This window comes from Mirounga angustirostris, unplaced genomic scaffold (assembly GCF_029215605.1).
Source record: "Mirounga angustirostris isolate CCGP_5_RB_7025 unplaced genomic scaffold, mMirAng1.0.hap1 SCAF_10, whole genome shotgun sequence".
Lineage (NCBI taxonomy): Eukaryota > Metazoa > Chordata > Mammalia > Carnivora > Phocidae > Mirounga > Mirounga angustirostris.
In genome coordinates this window covers 88,383,961-88,399,632 of record NW_026991718.1, presented here as the reverse complement: position 1 = coordinate 88,399,632, position 15,672 = coordinate 88,383,961, and the positions used below count along the sequence as shown (strand labels likewise).

Here is a 15,672-nt window from a genome sequence, read left to right as displayed (position 1 = left end):
CACATACCGCATCTTTTACAACTTGAAGGATTGTGGCAACTCTGCATCGAGCAAGTTTGTTGGTCCCATATTTCCAACAGCATTTGTTCACTTTATGTCTCTGTCAAATGTTGGTAATTCTCACAATATTGCAAACTTTATTATTACATTGTTCCCATGATCTGTGATCAGTGATTATAACTTGCTGAAAGCTCAGATGATGGTTAGCATTTTGTAGCAATATTTCTTAATTAAGGTATTGTGTGTGTGGGGGGGGTTGTTGTTTTTTTTAAGATACTTTATTTATTTATTTGACAGAGAGAGACAGCAAGAGAGGGGACACAAGTGGGGGAGTGAGAGAGGGAGAAGCAGGCTTCCCGCTGAGCAGGGAGCCCGATGCGGGGCTTGATCCCAGCACCCTGGGATCATGACCTGAGCCAAAGGCAGACGGTTAATGACTGAGCCACACAGGCACCCCAGGGTATTGTTTTCTAAGACATAATGCTGTTGGACACTTAATAGTCTACAGTGTAATGTAAACGTAACTTTCATATGCACTGGGAAACCAGAACATTCATTTGACTCTCTCTATCGCTATATTCACCTTATTTTGGTGGTTTGGAGCCAAACCAATATCTCCGAGGTATGCCTGTACTTAGGGTTGCTTGTTAAATTTGAAGAAGAAAGGGGCACCTGGGGCACCTGGGTGGCTCAGTCAGTTAAGTGTCCAACTCTTGGTTTTGGCTCTGGTCGTGATCTCATGGTTGTGAGATCAAAGCCCCACGTTGGGTTCCGCACTTTGCGCGGAGTCTGCTTAGGATTCTCTGTCTCTATGCCCCTCCCCCTACATGTGTGTGTGCTTTCTGTTTCCCTCTCTCAAATAAATAAATAGATCTTTTTAAAAAATTTGAAAAAGGGCACTCGTTTAAATTTTAATTTATATTTATAATTCTTTATTCACTGCTTACCAAATTAATTTATTCCATTGCAACCCCACCAAATGCTTCTACTCAAAGATTGTTAGATCTGTGGGGCTACTTTTGGTTTTATTTGTGGGATTCTTTTTTGTGTATTTACTGATTTTGGATGCTACCAGGTGCAGTTTTTGAAAAATAAGCTGCTTTATGGAAGGCCTAGCAGAAAAGCAGTGTCTTCCAGTGGTGTGTCCAGGCACTCCTGCGGCAAAGGCAGCCCAGCCCGTCCCCACTAATTTGTGGTGTCGTTTTCCAAGCAGTGGGCTCCAGTGATTCTTTTTCTTTTTAAATAACAACTTTATTGAGTTACCAAGTGGTTTTTAATATATTTACAAAGTTGGACAGCTATTACCACTGTCTGTTTCCAGAACACTTCCATCACCCCAAAAAGAAGTCCCGCATGGATTTGCAGTCACATCCTAGCACCTGACAACCACTGATCTACCTGCTGTCTCTATGCATTTGGCTATTCTAGACATTTCCTGTGAATGGAGCCATACGCTACGGGAGCTTCTTTGACTCCGTGTGTATGTGAGGTTCACCCATGTTGCAGCATGCAGCGGGACTTCATTCCTTTTTATTGTTACATTCGGGTGATTCTTAATGTCTTTTTACCTAAATGCATTTTTCTGAGTTCGTTTCTTTAAGGGTCCAACATGTTAACTTTTGAACACGAGGCCTTGACCAGAACTGGAAATCTTTGCCTTGTAGGCAGGCTGTGGTTTATTTCAGTGCCGGGCGGCACCGTCTAGACAGTGTGGTCTGTGTGGGCTGAGGGCCTGTCTCCCCAGCGCCCCCTGTGAGAGCTGCCCTCACTGCTGGCCCCTTTCCAGGTGGAGGAGGCCGATGACTGGCTGCGCTACGGCAACCCCTGGGAGAAGGCCCGGCCGGAGTACATGCTGCCTGTGCACTTCTACGGGCGGGTGGAGCACTGCCTGGAGGGCGTCAAGTGGCTGGACACCCAGGTAGCCACCCCGGCACCCCCGGGGAGGTGGGGGGCTCAGTGAGGGACTGCCACAGTTCACTGTCCCACCAGCTTTCCTTCGGGAGTGGGACATGTGCTATTTCTGCAGACGACCTGACTCGAGGTGAAAGCCTGGGAGGCTTTGTCCTCATACACCTGCTTCTTACACGTTGTCGGGAGCCGCCCAGACAGTGAGAAAGGCTCCGTGGAAGCCCCAGGCTTTGCACTTTAACAGGGGCTTGTGTCGGAGTTGAGACCAGCCAGTGTTGGCTAGCAGGACAGTGTGGTGACAGGGGCAGGGCACCGATTCCCTGGGGGACGTGGATAGCCCCCCAGCATGTCGCTTGATGCGTGCACTCAGCACACAGCACAGGCCTTAGTGGTGTCTCCTGGGTATCACCCACCACTGCTGAGCCGTCAGAGCCCTGGGCAGTGTGGTGAGCTGGGTGGATGTCCCAGAACGGGGCATGGGCGTTGACAAGGGGACCAGGATGAGAGCACGGACAGTCTAGTCCAGGCTCTGGGACGACAGATAGTGCACATCTGGGTGGTCTTAGGGGGCAGACGGAGGAGGCAGGAGAGCCTTCATGGGGGCATAGCTGTAACGAACAAGATTCAGTCATCTGGATGTGGGGACGTGAGCCCAGGAGACTGGGGAAGTGCCGGGCACAGAAAAGTGAGTTGTCCACGTTTTCTGCAGCCTAAGTTTTAAACAGGGTGCATAGGCTAAAGCTAGCTGGAGCCATGTTATGGAGGCCTAAAATGCCATAATAAGTTGTATTTAATTTGAAAGAACAGAGAAGGGGTCAGTTATCCCAGTGCATGTGCTTGTAGAAGATGAGCATATCATGTATGTAGGGAAGCACAGAGACCATGGGGGCATTTCAGGAAGAGTGTGGTAGGGGCCTTAACCTGGAGGGCTGGCCCTGGAGAGGGAAGGAGGGGTGGTTAGGGATGCTTTGCAGGGCTTGTCACTGGCTTGGACAAGGCTGTGGGAACCAGGAGGCAGGGGAGGGGAGGGGAGGGGAAGGGAAAGGCGATACTAAGGCTCTAGCAATGCTATCATGCAGTCCTTTTGGCTGTAAGAGTGGATTTCATCTCATAAAGCCACATAGGGGAACCTGTCTGAGCCCCCACGGGCATGCCTGAGTGTGAGAAGCCCCATTGGAGGGTCTGAGGGTTGGAAGTGACCTTGAGGCTTGTGCGTATCTTCCTGTTCTTGCTAAGAGTAAGCAGATACTTGTGGACAGAGGAAATGGGGGGTTAGGGGTGGCAGGCTCTGTGGGGGGAGAGCAGGCCCTGCATTTTCTGTTGTGAGTAGAGTGTGGGCTGGTTTGATTTCTCTGAGGGTTAGAGGTCAAGGCCTTCTGCAGACATTGGGAAACAAATAGAAGCCATCTGTGGAGAAGTTAGCTGAGTCCTGAAATTGCACAAGCAGGGTCGAGCAAGAAGAGGGACAGTGTGGAGGGCAGAGGACGAGGACTCAGGAGGTGTGGCTACTAACAGAGCATAAGTGAGGTTGACACAGTGGCCGCTTGAGCAGCTGAGTGGGAAGAGTTCTTAATGCCAATGTTGAAGGAGGTAAATCTAGAGAAGACAGATGTGACCTTAAGAGTGTGGTCAGGACCTTCCCTGCAGGGCCACCACAGGTGCTCCTGGCCTGGGTTGCCCTGGCACAGGGCGAGTGGCAAGCGTCTGGGGCTGAAGGAGAACAGCCAGAGGGCAAGCAGGTTGGCCACCAGCAGGCAGCAGAATGTTGCTAGTGGGATGAGGAGGCTGGGACTGGGGACTGTGTCTCGGGCTGACTTGATCGGACCATCTCTCCTTGGCCAGGTCGTGCTGGCCATGCCCTACGACACCCCGGTGCCCGGCTACAGGAACAACACCGTCAACACTATGAGGCTATGGTCCGCCAAGGCACCCAACGACTTCAAGCTCCATGACTGTGCGTTCTGTCCCTCTTGTCTCTTTTGGGTGGCTTCCCCCAGACTTGCCCGCGCAGCTCTTGTCCTGTCTGCACTGTCCCTGCGGCAGAGAGCACAAGGCTCCCTCTGTGGAGGGCAGAGGGCAGGCTCCTCAGAGCACTGGGGCCTCCCAGGGAGCACCCACAAGCAAAGCCAGTGCTCCTGGGACCCTGCACCTTCAGGAAGGAGCGAGGGGCCTGGGGCCTTGTAGGGTGTGTGAGGGCGCAGTGAGACCATGGCTCTGGGGGCACCTCCTGTTCCGGAATGCCCCTCACATGGTTCAGGGAAGTGAGGGAGAAATTGTGGGCAGAGGGCACATGGGGAGTCAAGGAAAGGCACATGGGTCCTGACCTTACCGTCTCTGCGCACAGTTAATGTGGGTGGCTACATCGAGGCAGTCCTGGACAGGAACCTGGCCGAGAACATCTCCAGAGTCCTGTATCCAAATGATAATGTGAGTAGCTCACATGGTTGGTTCTCATCTGCTAGGAAAGTGCACAGGGAGGCTGGGGCTCTCTAGAAGGACCACAGTTCTCAGGTGAGACCACATAAGTGGCCACCAGTGGCCCTCATGTGGCTCCTTGGAGTGAGGATGGCGCTGCATGCTTGATGAAGCCCCACAAGTCCAAGTGCGCCTGTTAGCATCTTCCCCTTGCCCTCTCCCTAAGGGGACGCTTCGGGAGGCCTGTGGGCTCTTCTCACACGTCTGCAGTCTGAGGGCTGGCTCCAAGCTGACTCTCTAGGGGGCCACATGCAGGGCAATGTGTGGGGGATGTGTGAGCTTGTCAGACCTCACGTGCAGCCGGCTTCTGCTCTCCTGCCACGTGATGCCGCTTCCCCGAGAGTTGTGTGACCCATTTCTCAAGTGGGGACAGCAGTCCCTATTTGTCAGTGATGCCTTGAGACATATGCCAGTCATGGTTTGAAAAGCTTTTAGTATGTGCCCCCACCCACTAGATGGAGTCACAACCACTGTCTCCATTGCCACCAACTTTAGTGTCCACTGGCTTTGTTACTGTTGCCAGACAAGAGTCCTTGGAATTTGCCTAAGTGGGTTGTGCGTTTTCTATTTAATCAGCATAGCATGTGCACATTAGCAGCAAAGGGCATTGGTGCTGAAAGGCTTACAGCCAAACCCACCCATCCTCACCTCCCTGCCACGAACCCTGATGCTTTGGAGCTTGTGCTTCTGAGTGGCTCTGGCTGTTAAGGAACGAGACCTGCGTGCTTGGTGTCCTCACACAGGGCAGTGTGGCCCTGTGCTGGCTGCCTCCCTGTCTGAAGATCACATGCAGGGTAGGCCATCGTCACCTAACGCCTGTGCCCCTGAGCTGCAGATTACCTGACTGGGGCTCGGGATGGTGGGGACAGAGGCGTCAGCACTGTGCTGGCCCCCACAGGCTCCCATTCCATGCACACGTGTGCCCCTGCAGTCCCTGGAGCAGGATCCCTCGGCCTGCTGCCCTTCTTGGGTCCCGGGGTTGGGGGGGGGTTGTCCCTGAAGGGCCTGCTGCGGCCCTGCTGGCTGTTGTCGGTGCTAGCGCTGTCCCTGTCTGCAGTTCTTCGAGGGGAAGGAGCTCCGCCTGAAGCAGGAGTACTTTGTGGTGGCTGCCACCCTCCAGGACATCATTCGACGCTTTAAGTCCTCCAAGTTCGGCTGCCGGGACCCAGTGAGAACCTGTTTTGAGACGTTCCCAGACAAGGTTGGTTTGTGGATGGGCCTTGAACCCAGTGCAGAAAGGCAGGACGTTCCCAGGCTCAATTTCTTCCTCAAGGCTGGGCCTTGGGTAGGTAGGGGGATGGGCAGGACAGCAGCCCCCCCTTATCCTGGCCTCCTTGTCATTAGGGGCCGGGCTCCTCCTCCCTGATTAGGACCACACAAGGCATCCTTAGGAGCAGCAAGGGACACTGTAAAAGGTTCCCATGGGCAAATCGTGATGCATTTGGTAGGCTGGGTTCCGTGATTTTATTTTATTTTATTTTTTTATTTTTTTAAAGATTTTATTTATTTATTTGAAAGAGACAGATAGCGAGAGCAGGAACACAAGCAGGGGGAGTGGGAGAGGGAGAAGCAGACTCCCTGCTGAGCAGGGAGCCTGATGTGGGACTCGATCCCAGGACCCTGGGATCATGACCTGAGCTGAAGGCAGACACTTAACGACTGAGCCACCTAGGCGTCCAGGGTTCCGTGACTTTAAATAAGGCCAACATACCCTAGTTGGGAGGAACATTCTGGGTCAGGGGGAGCTGTGGAGAGCATGAGGAGGGCCTTGGAGGCAGGCTGAAGGTCCTGCTGAGGAGCTCGCCTACCGGGTCTTCCTGGCCCCTCCCTGTGGCCCTGTTGTACTCCCTGCTCCTTGGCTGGTTGTCATGCTGGGCTCAGCACCTCTGCCATGCTTTCAGCTCCCGTTGTCGGCCCTATCGACCAGGCTCCTCAGGGGTGGGCGGCTGAGACCCGCATTCTGTACACACTGACCATGGTGGCACCCATGCAGGCAAGGGGATTGAGGGGGATTGCTCCATGTAAACTGCAGGTTGCCATCCAGCTGAACGACACCCACCCAGCCCTTGCCATCCCTGAGCTCATGCGGATACTGGTGGACGTGGAGAAAGTGGACTGGGACAAGGTGAGCGCCGAAGGCTGGGAACATGGGGTGATGGTGTCCCCACAGTCATGGGCATGGGAGGTGACACTCTCCCTGTCAGAGCTGGACATACGGAGTGATGGTGTTCCCCACAGACCTGGGCATGTGGAGTGATGGTGTCCCCCGCAGACCTGGGCACATGGGGTTATGGTATCCCCCCCAGACCTGCATGTGGGTGACGGTGTCCCCTGCAGACACCTGGGTACATGGGGTGATGGTGTCCCCACAGACCTGGGCACGTGTGGTGTCGTTATCCCCTTCACCTTCAGGCCTGTCCCAACAACAGTAGTGAGTACTGAGATGCCCCTAGGATGCTGAGGAGGGCCTTTCCCCTGTGGCCTGGGGAGAAAGGGACATTGTCCCTGAGAAGACAGCCGTGGGGAGGAGGACGTTCCCGGAGTGGGTCTGGGGTTTCTCCCAAGGGACCAGGACACCGTGGGTGGGGCACTGGTGCAAAGGCACACAAGAATAATTTTCTAGAAGACAGGAAAAGGATCCTGACACTTCTTAGAGCTTCTCACATACATTTTTCTCATCTTAGAATTGTGACAAAACCCCCAGAAGTATTAAGTATAAAGAAACACATTGTTTACATTTTTATAAGTTTGTTCTGACTCATTTGGTCCTAGATACTTGTATAGATTTTCTTAATCTAGTTTAAATCAACATGTAAAACTGTAGAACAACTTTTACATCGTTTTGTAGAACCCAGAGCCCCTCTCTGGTTTGGGGTGCACTTCCAGATGGGGCTGGGCGCCCCCCCACCCCATGATCCCGTCCGCTCCTGGCCAGTGGAGGGAGGTCACACAGGTTCCCAGTGTTCTTGGACTGGGTGTGAGATCAGTTGGGTGGAAATAAAGTAGAAAATTGGTGTTCTGCTTTGTTCACCAATAAAAAATAGTTTACAGAAGAAAAGTGAGTCAGTGAATGATGCCAGGTGGTGAGGTAAGCATTACTCATATATGTGTGTGTGCTCTGTCAGGAAGTAGAATGTACGTGGTCATGTCTGAAATGTGAAGGCCATGGGGCTCCCTTGTAGGTTTTGAGGTTCTAGACAGGCCCCAGAGAGCAGAGATGTACAGCTAGCTGACTGGGCCCCTTTCTGGTGGGATCCAAACATCTCCCTTTGATCCTGGACTTGCCCCTTGCTTAGGCATCTGGTAGAAGAACTGTTTCTAAACAAAACACATTGGAATGTTCTAGGCCTGGGAAATCACAAAGAAGACCTGTGCATACACCAACCACACCGTGTTACCCGAGGCCTTAGAGCGCTGGCCTGTGTCCATGTTTGAGAAGCTCCTGCCACGGCACCTGGAGATCATCTACGCCATCAACCAGAGGCACCTGGATGTGAGCAGCAGGGATGTGGGTGGGGAGCTTGGGGGTTGCTGCATGACCACCCCTCCTGTCGTGGTCGGGGATGGAGATGGTGGGCAGAGGTGAAGGGCCCTCCTGTCCTCCACATGGAATGATCTGGCCTGGGACAGGGGCCTTGTTTCTTGAATAGCCTCTGCCCAGCAGAGGACTTTGGGGTCCAGGGGCTGTCACCCAGCAGAGGTGATGCCTAGTCCCCACACCTAGAGCTCTGCAGTGTATGTGGGAGTCATGGATTCAGCTCTTTTTAAAACATTCCCATTCCCGAGTGGGGCTCAGATGTGTCTGTTCCTGAAATGTCTTTTGTCCTGGGACATCATAGCAGCATTTGGGTGATTTGGAAACAAAGCAGCATTTGTCTTTTCTCTGTTACCTGCGGAGAGGAGAATGGTGCACGAAAAGGGCAACTTAGAATCCAGGTGTGTTTGTATTTTTTTTTTTTTTAAGATTTTTTTTATTAATTTGAGAGAGAGCACGAGTGAGGGGAGGGGCAGAGGGGGAGAGAGAGGAGCAGACTCCCCATTGAGCGCGGAGCCCGACTGGGGCTCAACTCGGGGCTCAATCCCAGGACCCCAGGATCACAACCTGAGCCGAAGGCAGACACTTAACTTACTGAGCCAGCCAGGCACCCCTGTAGTTCAGTTTTTTAACCTTCTGGTGAAAAAGTAGTTGTTCCAACTGGTCAGACTGGCTAGACCCTGCCTAGGCCAGGAGGGCAGCACTCTCATCTTGTCCTCATGAGTCCCGTGGCACACCTCAGCACCAAGGTTCTCCGACTGTCTGCCCCTGGCAGGACAGGTTTGCGGGGTCCTCCAGCCGGCGCAGGCCGTTCCCTGGGCGGTGCGGCATGGAGGAGCTTCCTTCTGCACTCGGGGCTCTGGGAGGTGCGTCCCGGGAGCTGAAATGCAGGTCTGGGCTGCAGCAACCCCGGGATTTCCTTGGAGGAGCTGGAATCTCCCCCGGGGGCCCCTGGGCCTCCTGCTCACGGCTCTCTGTCTTGGCAACAGCACGTGGCCGCCCTGTTCCCTGGGGACGTTGACCGCCTGCGGAGGATGTCTGTGATCGAGGAAGGGGACTGCAAGCGGATTAACATGGCCCACCTGTGTGTGATCGGGTCCCATGCTGTTAACGGCGTGGCGAGGATCCACTCGGAGATTGTGAAGCAGTCAGTGTGAGTGGGGCTAGCATTTGCCCTGAGCTGACCCCGGATCTGCCTCTGGGACTGTTAGCAGCCATATCCATGGTGGTGGGGCCTGCTGCCCTCATGGGCACTGACTGAACTGCTCAGGGCACAGCCGTCGGGGGCTCCGACTCAGCGGGTGGTGGTGAGGTGCTGAGGCTTCTTGTCACCAGTGCCTTCCTCTTTTCTGGCTCTCTCCTGGAGCCATTTGCTGCTGACCAAGCGCCGGAGTGCCCCACTTGGGGACAGGTGTCCCATGCCTAGACAGCATGGAGGTTAGGGCCAGAAGAGCCAGGGCTCATCAGCGAGAGGAAGGAGGAATCCTTAGGTCAGATCTCATGCTCCCCCTCCGTCTCTTGGTGGAACGTGATCTTGGAACTCCTTCCCTCCATCCTCAACCCAGGTGTGTGTGGAGCACCTCTGTGAGCACCAGGTAGACCCCACACCGGGTCTGTCTGTGTGGAGGCTTCTGTGTTTCTGGTGCTGGCCCAAGGGCTTTGTGTGTAATAGTCTTTAGTCCCTGCAGCAAGCCTGTCAGCGGGGTGTGTCCCCATTTTACAGATAGGGAAACTAAACCCCGGTTCTCAAGCTCTACAACCTGTACCCTCTCCAATGTCACAGTCACCGTGGAAGATGGCCGGGTTCCACCCCGTGTGGTGAGCGCTCTGTGGCCGAATGTGCAGTGCTTTGAAAAGCACCCGTGCCCAGCGTTGTCAAGGTGTGCGGTAACACGGACGCTCTGCGCTCTTTAGAAAACAGAACAGAAAAACTGAGCTTCGTGATCTTCCGGGGGATTTCCTTATGTTCTTTTGCTCACCTTATTCAAAACATAGGGCTTGTGATACTTGTCTTTTTTCTGTTTCAGCTTTAAGGACTTTTATGAGCTGGAGCCAGAGAAGTTCCAGAATAAGACAAATGGCATCACACCCCGACGGTGGCTGCTGCTGTGTAACCCGGGGCTGGCCGGCACCATCGCGGAGGTGAGACCCACTGCCTCTGAGTCCCCAGGGAGCTGTGGGCACAGTTAGAGCCTTGGCTGTTGCCCAAAGGCCTCAGGCCCATCGCCAGCAGGTGCCGAGCGGGGAGTGATCGCTCCTTTGTGTGTTGACCAGCAGTGGCTCCAGGCTGGGGACGTGTGGGGTCAGACGTGGGAGTGCTGGGCCAGGCTGAGCGGTCAGCGGTCCCAGCAGCCCCAGCGGCTTGTGCAGGAGTTTCAGAAGTGAGGTCCTGGGCTTCGGGGAGGACCGGGGTGGGGCCACCCGGCTGAGCGGCAGCCACAGGCCCACTGACGAGGTTTGGTGAGGCAGAGACGCGGTGTTAAACTTACTGTTCATGTGCTCGTGCAGGAAGGAAGGAGGAAATGGGTGCTTTTACACCCCGGGTGCTGTGCTAGCTGGGAAATCACAAAGAAGACCTGTGTCCGGGTGGTGCCCGGTGAGGGCCTGCTATGGGGACACTGCCTGTCTGGGCTGCGTGTGTCAGGGAAGGCTTCTCTGGAAAAGGGACAACCGAGCACAGATCTGAAGGGCTAACAGGAGGGAGCCAGGAGCACTGACTCTCTGCTCCTTCGGTGAGGGGCATGGCCCCTGGGAGCTGGAAGGCTGGCAGGGCTCAGTGCCTGGTGAGGCAGGCAGAGGGAGGACAGGCCGGGAGTTTTCCTCGTGATCCTGTTAGCAACAGGGAGACTTAGCGGGGTACTTGATGAGAGGTGTGCTCAGACTGACCGCCCTGCTGTAGTGCCAGAGAGGTCCGAACCAGGAAGTGACTGGAGGGTGCAGGGCCTTGGGAATGGGTGAGGAGCTGCTAGGCCATGGTTGGCCCCCAGGTTTGGGACGTGTCTGTGAAGGGGACAAGGGAGGCTTGCACAATTGTTGTGGATATTTGAGCTTGACCAGACTGTGACTGCGACGTCCTGGTTGGGAGCAAACCCAGGTCTGATTGAGAGGGAGCCTGGGGTGGGGCTGCCCATGGTGGTTGGTTGCAGCCATGGTGTGGGGGTGTTTTTGATAGCTGGGTGTTGTGAGAGAGAAGCAGGCCTGGGGCCAAGCTGAAGCAGATCCAGGGAGGAAAGCAGAGGCAGGGATGACAAAATGGGAGGACAGTCTCCAGGAGGATGGGTCTCACAGCGAGCAGAAACCATGTGTCCCTTTACAATTCTACAGAAAATTGGGGAGGGTTTCCTGACTGACCTGAGCCAACTGAAGAAGCTGTTGCCATTGGTTGATGACGAGGCACTCATCAGGGATGTGGCCAAGGTCAAGCAGGTAGGCCCAGTGTGGGACAGCCGTCCTGCATGATCTGGGTGTCAGACCCAGCGGCCGCCTAGTCCATCCACCCCCCCGCTCAGTCCTCAGGTCACCAGCAGGTGGGCAGGCGGGTGCAGACCCCAGAGCAGCCCAAGTATGCATTGGTCCAAGTTCTGCAGGAAGAGTTCATCCACAGGAGGCGCGCTGAAAGTCCATCCAGTCCTGGCGTCCCTGCATGTGACATGCTGCTTGGTGGCGTGAGAGCCTCTCCCCGGGTCAGCCAGCCACACAGGCAGACAGGCCGGGGCCCCTGGAGCCCTCCAAACCTGACAGGTGGCTGCCATGACCAAGAACATGGCCCCTCCCAAGCCTGCCTGTCTGCTGGGCTGCCACATGGTCTTAGGGCCCAGAAAGAGTCCTTCATCTTGAGTTTTCTCTCCCTGCCTGCCCCCATCTGTATCCTTTGACACCACACTCACAACTCCCATTTGTTCTACTTTTCTTACCCTTCTGCTTCTGTGTAGGTTTGCATTTTGGTCTAGTTTTCCATTTATTTCTGCTGTTCCGGGTGTGTGCCCACCTTCAGCACCCTGCTCCCCAACCCCCCATCCTCAGAAGGCCTCCCGGAGCCCTTGCCCTGCTGCGTGGCTGGAAGGCCGGAGCCTTAGTCAGACCATGGGGACTCTGGGGTTTGACCATCCTTGTCCTTTTTTCACCCCAGGAAAACAAGCTGAAGTTCTCTGCCTTGCTGGAGAAGGAATATAAGGTGAAAATCAACCCTTCCTCCATGTTCGACGTGCACGTGAAGAGGATCCATGAGTACAAGCGGCAGCTGCTGAACTGCCTGCATATCGTCACCCTGTACAACCGTGAGTGTGCCCGGGGCCCTCGCCGCCGCGCCTCAGGGACTCACGGGCTGGGTGATGGCTCAGTTTAGTGTTGAGTTCAAACTTGGTTGTTATCTGTTAGACTTGTCGTGAGCTATTTGGAAAGATTTTACTTGTTAGACGTTTAAAGTATATTTACCAAAAATAAAATAGTACATGTTAAACTTATACACGTCCCTTAAACTGCTTAAGCAGTGTTCAGCTGTGGGAGCAAACATGAATCAAAGAGCCCCTAAAAAGTAAATATGAATATTTGCTAGGTTTATAAATATAATAAAGCCTTAAGGAAAAACTTAGATTTTAGAATTTTGTAATTTAATACGGTGACTCTTAATTTTGAAAACCAAGGAACCACTAATACTCTACTCAGGACACAGAGGTCAGGTGGAGGAAGCCGCTCACTTATGAGACAGTTAAGTAACAGGACAGACGACGTTCATGGTTGAGAGTTTCTGACGCTCCTGGCGCCGATCCTCCTGGAAAGTTCCCCGCCAGGGCCCGCCTGTGTGTGTGGCTGAAGGAGGTGCTCCAGAGCGCCTCCCTGGCCTCCCTGGCCAGAAACCACAGTTCACAGAGACCGCATCTTGTTTGCCATGGTTTTCTTCCGTGGTTGTGATTTTCTGCCTTTTCTTTGTCCCTGGGCCTCTGCGGGGAGCACCCTGTCAGTCCCCCGTCTGTGAGCAGCTGTGACGTCACTGCCCTTCTGCCTGCCTGTCCCAGTCTGTCTGCGTGGGCCCGTGGGCTCCCCGGTGCGCGCGCCTCTGGCCTTGCTAGCTGCCCAGCCCAGCTCTTCCGCCAGGCAGGCCGCCGGGGTTTGTGCCATCCCCCCGGCAGCTCCCTGGCCGGCGCAGGCGCGCTTTCTCCCTGGTCACAGCGGACCGCCGGCCGCTCCCCGCCTCCGCACGACCACGCTCAGTGCCCCCCTGCCAGGCTTTCTGTGACAACGTCCTGCTCCGCCCTTCCACCCCGGGCTTCCCGCCCGATCAGGACAGCCGTGCGCGTGAGCTGTGAGTTCTTGCTTGTTTAGAACACATGGGACTGTTTGCAGGTGACGTTCTTGGCTTCACTTTCTTTCCTGGAGCATCTTGGAGGTCCATCCTGCACTGTCCGGCGTGGGGGGGCGGGGGGCGTTGGCGTGTCGTGGTGTCCTGAGGTCCTGTGCTGATGACACTGGGCTGGGTCTTGGTGCTGAACGTTGTGGGTCAGTTTTCCCCGGAAGCTCAGGCCATCCCAAATGCATTCACTGAGGTCTTATATTATTTCTAGGAAGGTCTCTTGAAGTGTATTTATTTATTTATTTTATTTTATTATTATTATTTTTTAAACAAGGTGTTTTTTTTGTTTTTTTTTTAAGATTTTATTTATTTGCGAGAGAGAGAATGAGAGACAGAGAGCATGAGAGGGAGGAGGGTCAGAGGGAGAAGCAGACTCCCTGCTGAGCAGGGAGCCCGATGCGGGACTCGATCCCGGGACTCCAGGATCATGACCTGAGCCGAAGGCAGTCGCTTAACCAACTGAGCCACCCAGGCGCCCTAACCAGATTTTTTTTTTTTTAAAGATTTTATTTATTTATTTGAGAGAGAGAGAATGGGAGAGAGAGCACATGAGAGGGGGGAGGGTCAGAGGGAGAAGCAGACCCCCCGCTGAGCAGGGAGCCCGATGTGGGACTCGATCCCGGGACTCCAGGATCATGACCTGAGCCGAAGGCAGTCGCTTAACCAACTGAGCCACCCAGGCGCCCTAACCAGATTTTTTTTTTTTTAAAGATTTTATTTATTTATTTGAGAGAGAGAGAATGGGAGAGAGAGCACATGAGAGGGGGGAGGGTCAGAGGGAGAAGCAGACCCCCCGCTGAGCAGGGAGCCCGATGTGGGACTCGATCCCGGGACTCCAGGATCATAACCTGAGCCGAAGGCAGTCGCTTAACCAACTGAGCCACCCAGGCGCCCTCTTGAAGTGTATTTAAAACATTTGGTGCCACTGTTTTGTTTTTTTTCCTCCCAGACTCCAGCGAGGTGTGTGCTGGCTTCCTTCTACCTATCTTCTTCTTGTCTCTTGAGTTCTCTCCGAACATTTCCAAAGATCTTTCCTTTTCTGCTGTGTTGTCTGCTTTTCTCATTTCCATCCTGTGTGTGGGGGGGTCCTTTTTCTGTCTCGCCTCCCCATTGGCGTCCTTTCGCTCCTGTGTCCTGCCAGTTCTCATTTCATGTGCTCCCGTGTCCTGCCCTCTCCTCAGGACCTCAGTTTCGGCTCTGCGGACTCTTCTGAGCTGGCGGCCATCCCAGGTTGGAGATTCTTACAGGGAGGCCAGTTCTGCTTTTTGTCTATAGCAAAGCCATGTCCGGATTTGCCTGAGCTGCACTGCCCGGGCTACCAGCAGGGGCTTCATGGAGCCCAGCGCAGCCGTGGCCCCTGTCCGTGTGGCCGTGGCCACCCGCCCTGGCCCCCTGATTTCTGCCCTGGGGGCCTCTGCCCCAGGATGGGAGACCCTCCAAGCAGGTTTTCCTCGAGGAGAGGTACAGGTGAGGTCTGCCTTCCTGGCCCCAGCCACACTCCTTCCTGGCCCCCAGGACACCAGCCCTGCTGACAGCGTCTCTGGAGAGCCTGGGTCCCAGGACACCTTGCCCTCGCAGCCCTATGCCCCACCTACCCTGTGATCTGGCACAACTTGCTCAGTGACCTGGAGTTTGTGTGTTTTTCCTCTTTCTGGGCTTTGGTGAAAATGTAGTTTGTGTTTTATTTTTTCCTCTTTTCCCTGTTCGGTCTGATTTCTAGAAGTGGGAAATTTCCAAACTAAGGGACAGCCATATTCTTGGTAGGACCTGGAGTCAGTTGTTAAAGCTTCAGCCATGATTCCCACTGCTCTGGTCGGTTCCTGACCTCTGGTGAATGTGGTGGAGGGATGCCTCCCCCCCTTTGTAGACCCCTCCAGCACCTCCCCATACACACTGATATTGAGAGCCAAGGGCCTGGTGAGGACCCCCTCAGTCTGCTGGGGCTGCAGGTGAGCCGGCCGCTGTATCTTGACCCTCAGGCTGCCCCCCGTGCAAGAGAGCTTCGGGAGAGCTTCTCATATCTGGTCACAGCGAGGGTAGGGGGAAACTTGGGGTCTCATCTGACACTCCTCAATGGTTGACGGTACCATTACCATGATCCCAGGGTCCCCTCTTTTCCAAGTATCCATCATGTGCAAGGGCCTTGACAGCCAGTGACTAGACCCAAGCCAGCCCCTTGCTTTGGGCTGTTCTGGAAACAGGTGCAACTTTTCCTGTGAGCCTTTTGGAAGAGTTTGTTCTGGCCTCCTTCCTCACCAAAGTGGGATCTAAATGCAGAATCTAGGGGCTTGTCCAGTGGCTGCACCCTGCTCCCTGTGTCAGGGTTGATCTCTGGGGATGCTGGTCACCACACCATGTCCCAAAGCAGGGGTTTGTCTGGCTTTAGTGCCTTATTTGAATCTCT

General features: G+C 54.4%; 1 protein-coding gene across 7 annotated transcripts in view; it reads left to right on the top strand.

Moving 5' to 3' along the window:
* The window catches only part of PYGB (glycogen phosphorylase B), a 62,116-nt gene that overhangs the window by 37,931 nt on the left and 8,513 nt on the right, over window positions 1–15,672 (top strand). For 5 of the 7 annotated variants that reach the window (XM_064572715.1, XM_064572716.1, XM_064572713.1 and 2 more), the window contains 10 exons: window positions 1,787–1,918; window positions 3,751–3,862; window positions 4,253–4,335; window positions 5,441–5,584; window positions 6,416–6,508; window positions 7,730–7,876; window positions 8,908–9,071; window positions 9,946–10,060; window positions 11,243–11,344; window positions 12,048–12,195. In XM_064572715.1, coding sequence (XP_064428785.1) covers window positions 1,787–1,918; window positions 3,751–3,862; window positions 4,253–4,335; window positions 5,441–5,584; window positions 6,416–6,508; window positions 7,730–7,876; window positions 8,908–9,071; window positions 9,946–10,060; window positions 11,243–11,344; window positions 12,048–12,195 — 1,240 coding nt within the window. The remainder of the gene's footprint in view (window positions 1–1,786; window positions 1,919–3,750; window positions 3,863–4,252; window positions 4,336–5,440; window positions 5,585–6,415; window positions 6,509–7,729; window positions 7,877–8,907; window positions 9,072–9,945; window positions 10,061–11,242; window positions 11,345–12,047; window positions 12,196–15,672) is intronic. The other 2 variants (XM_064572714.1, XM_064572717.1) reach the window with 2 other exon arrangements.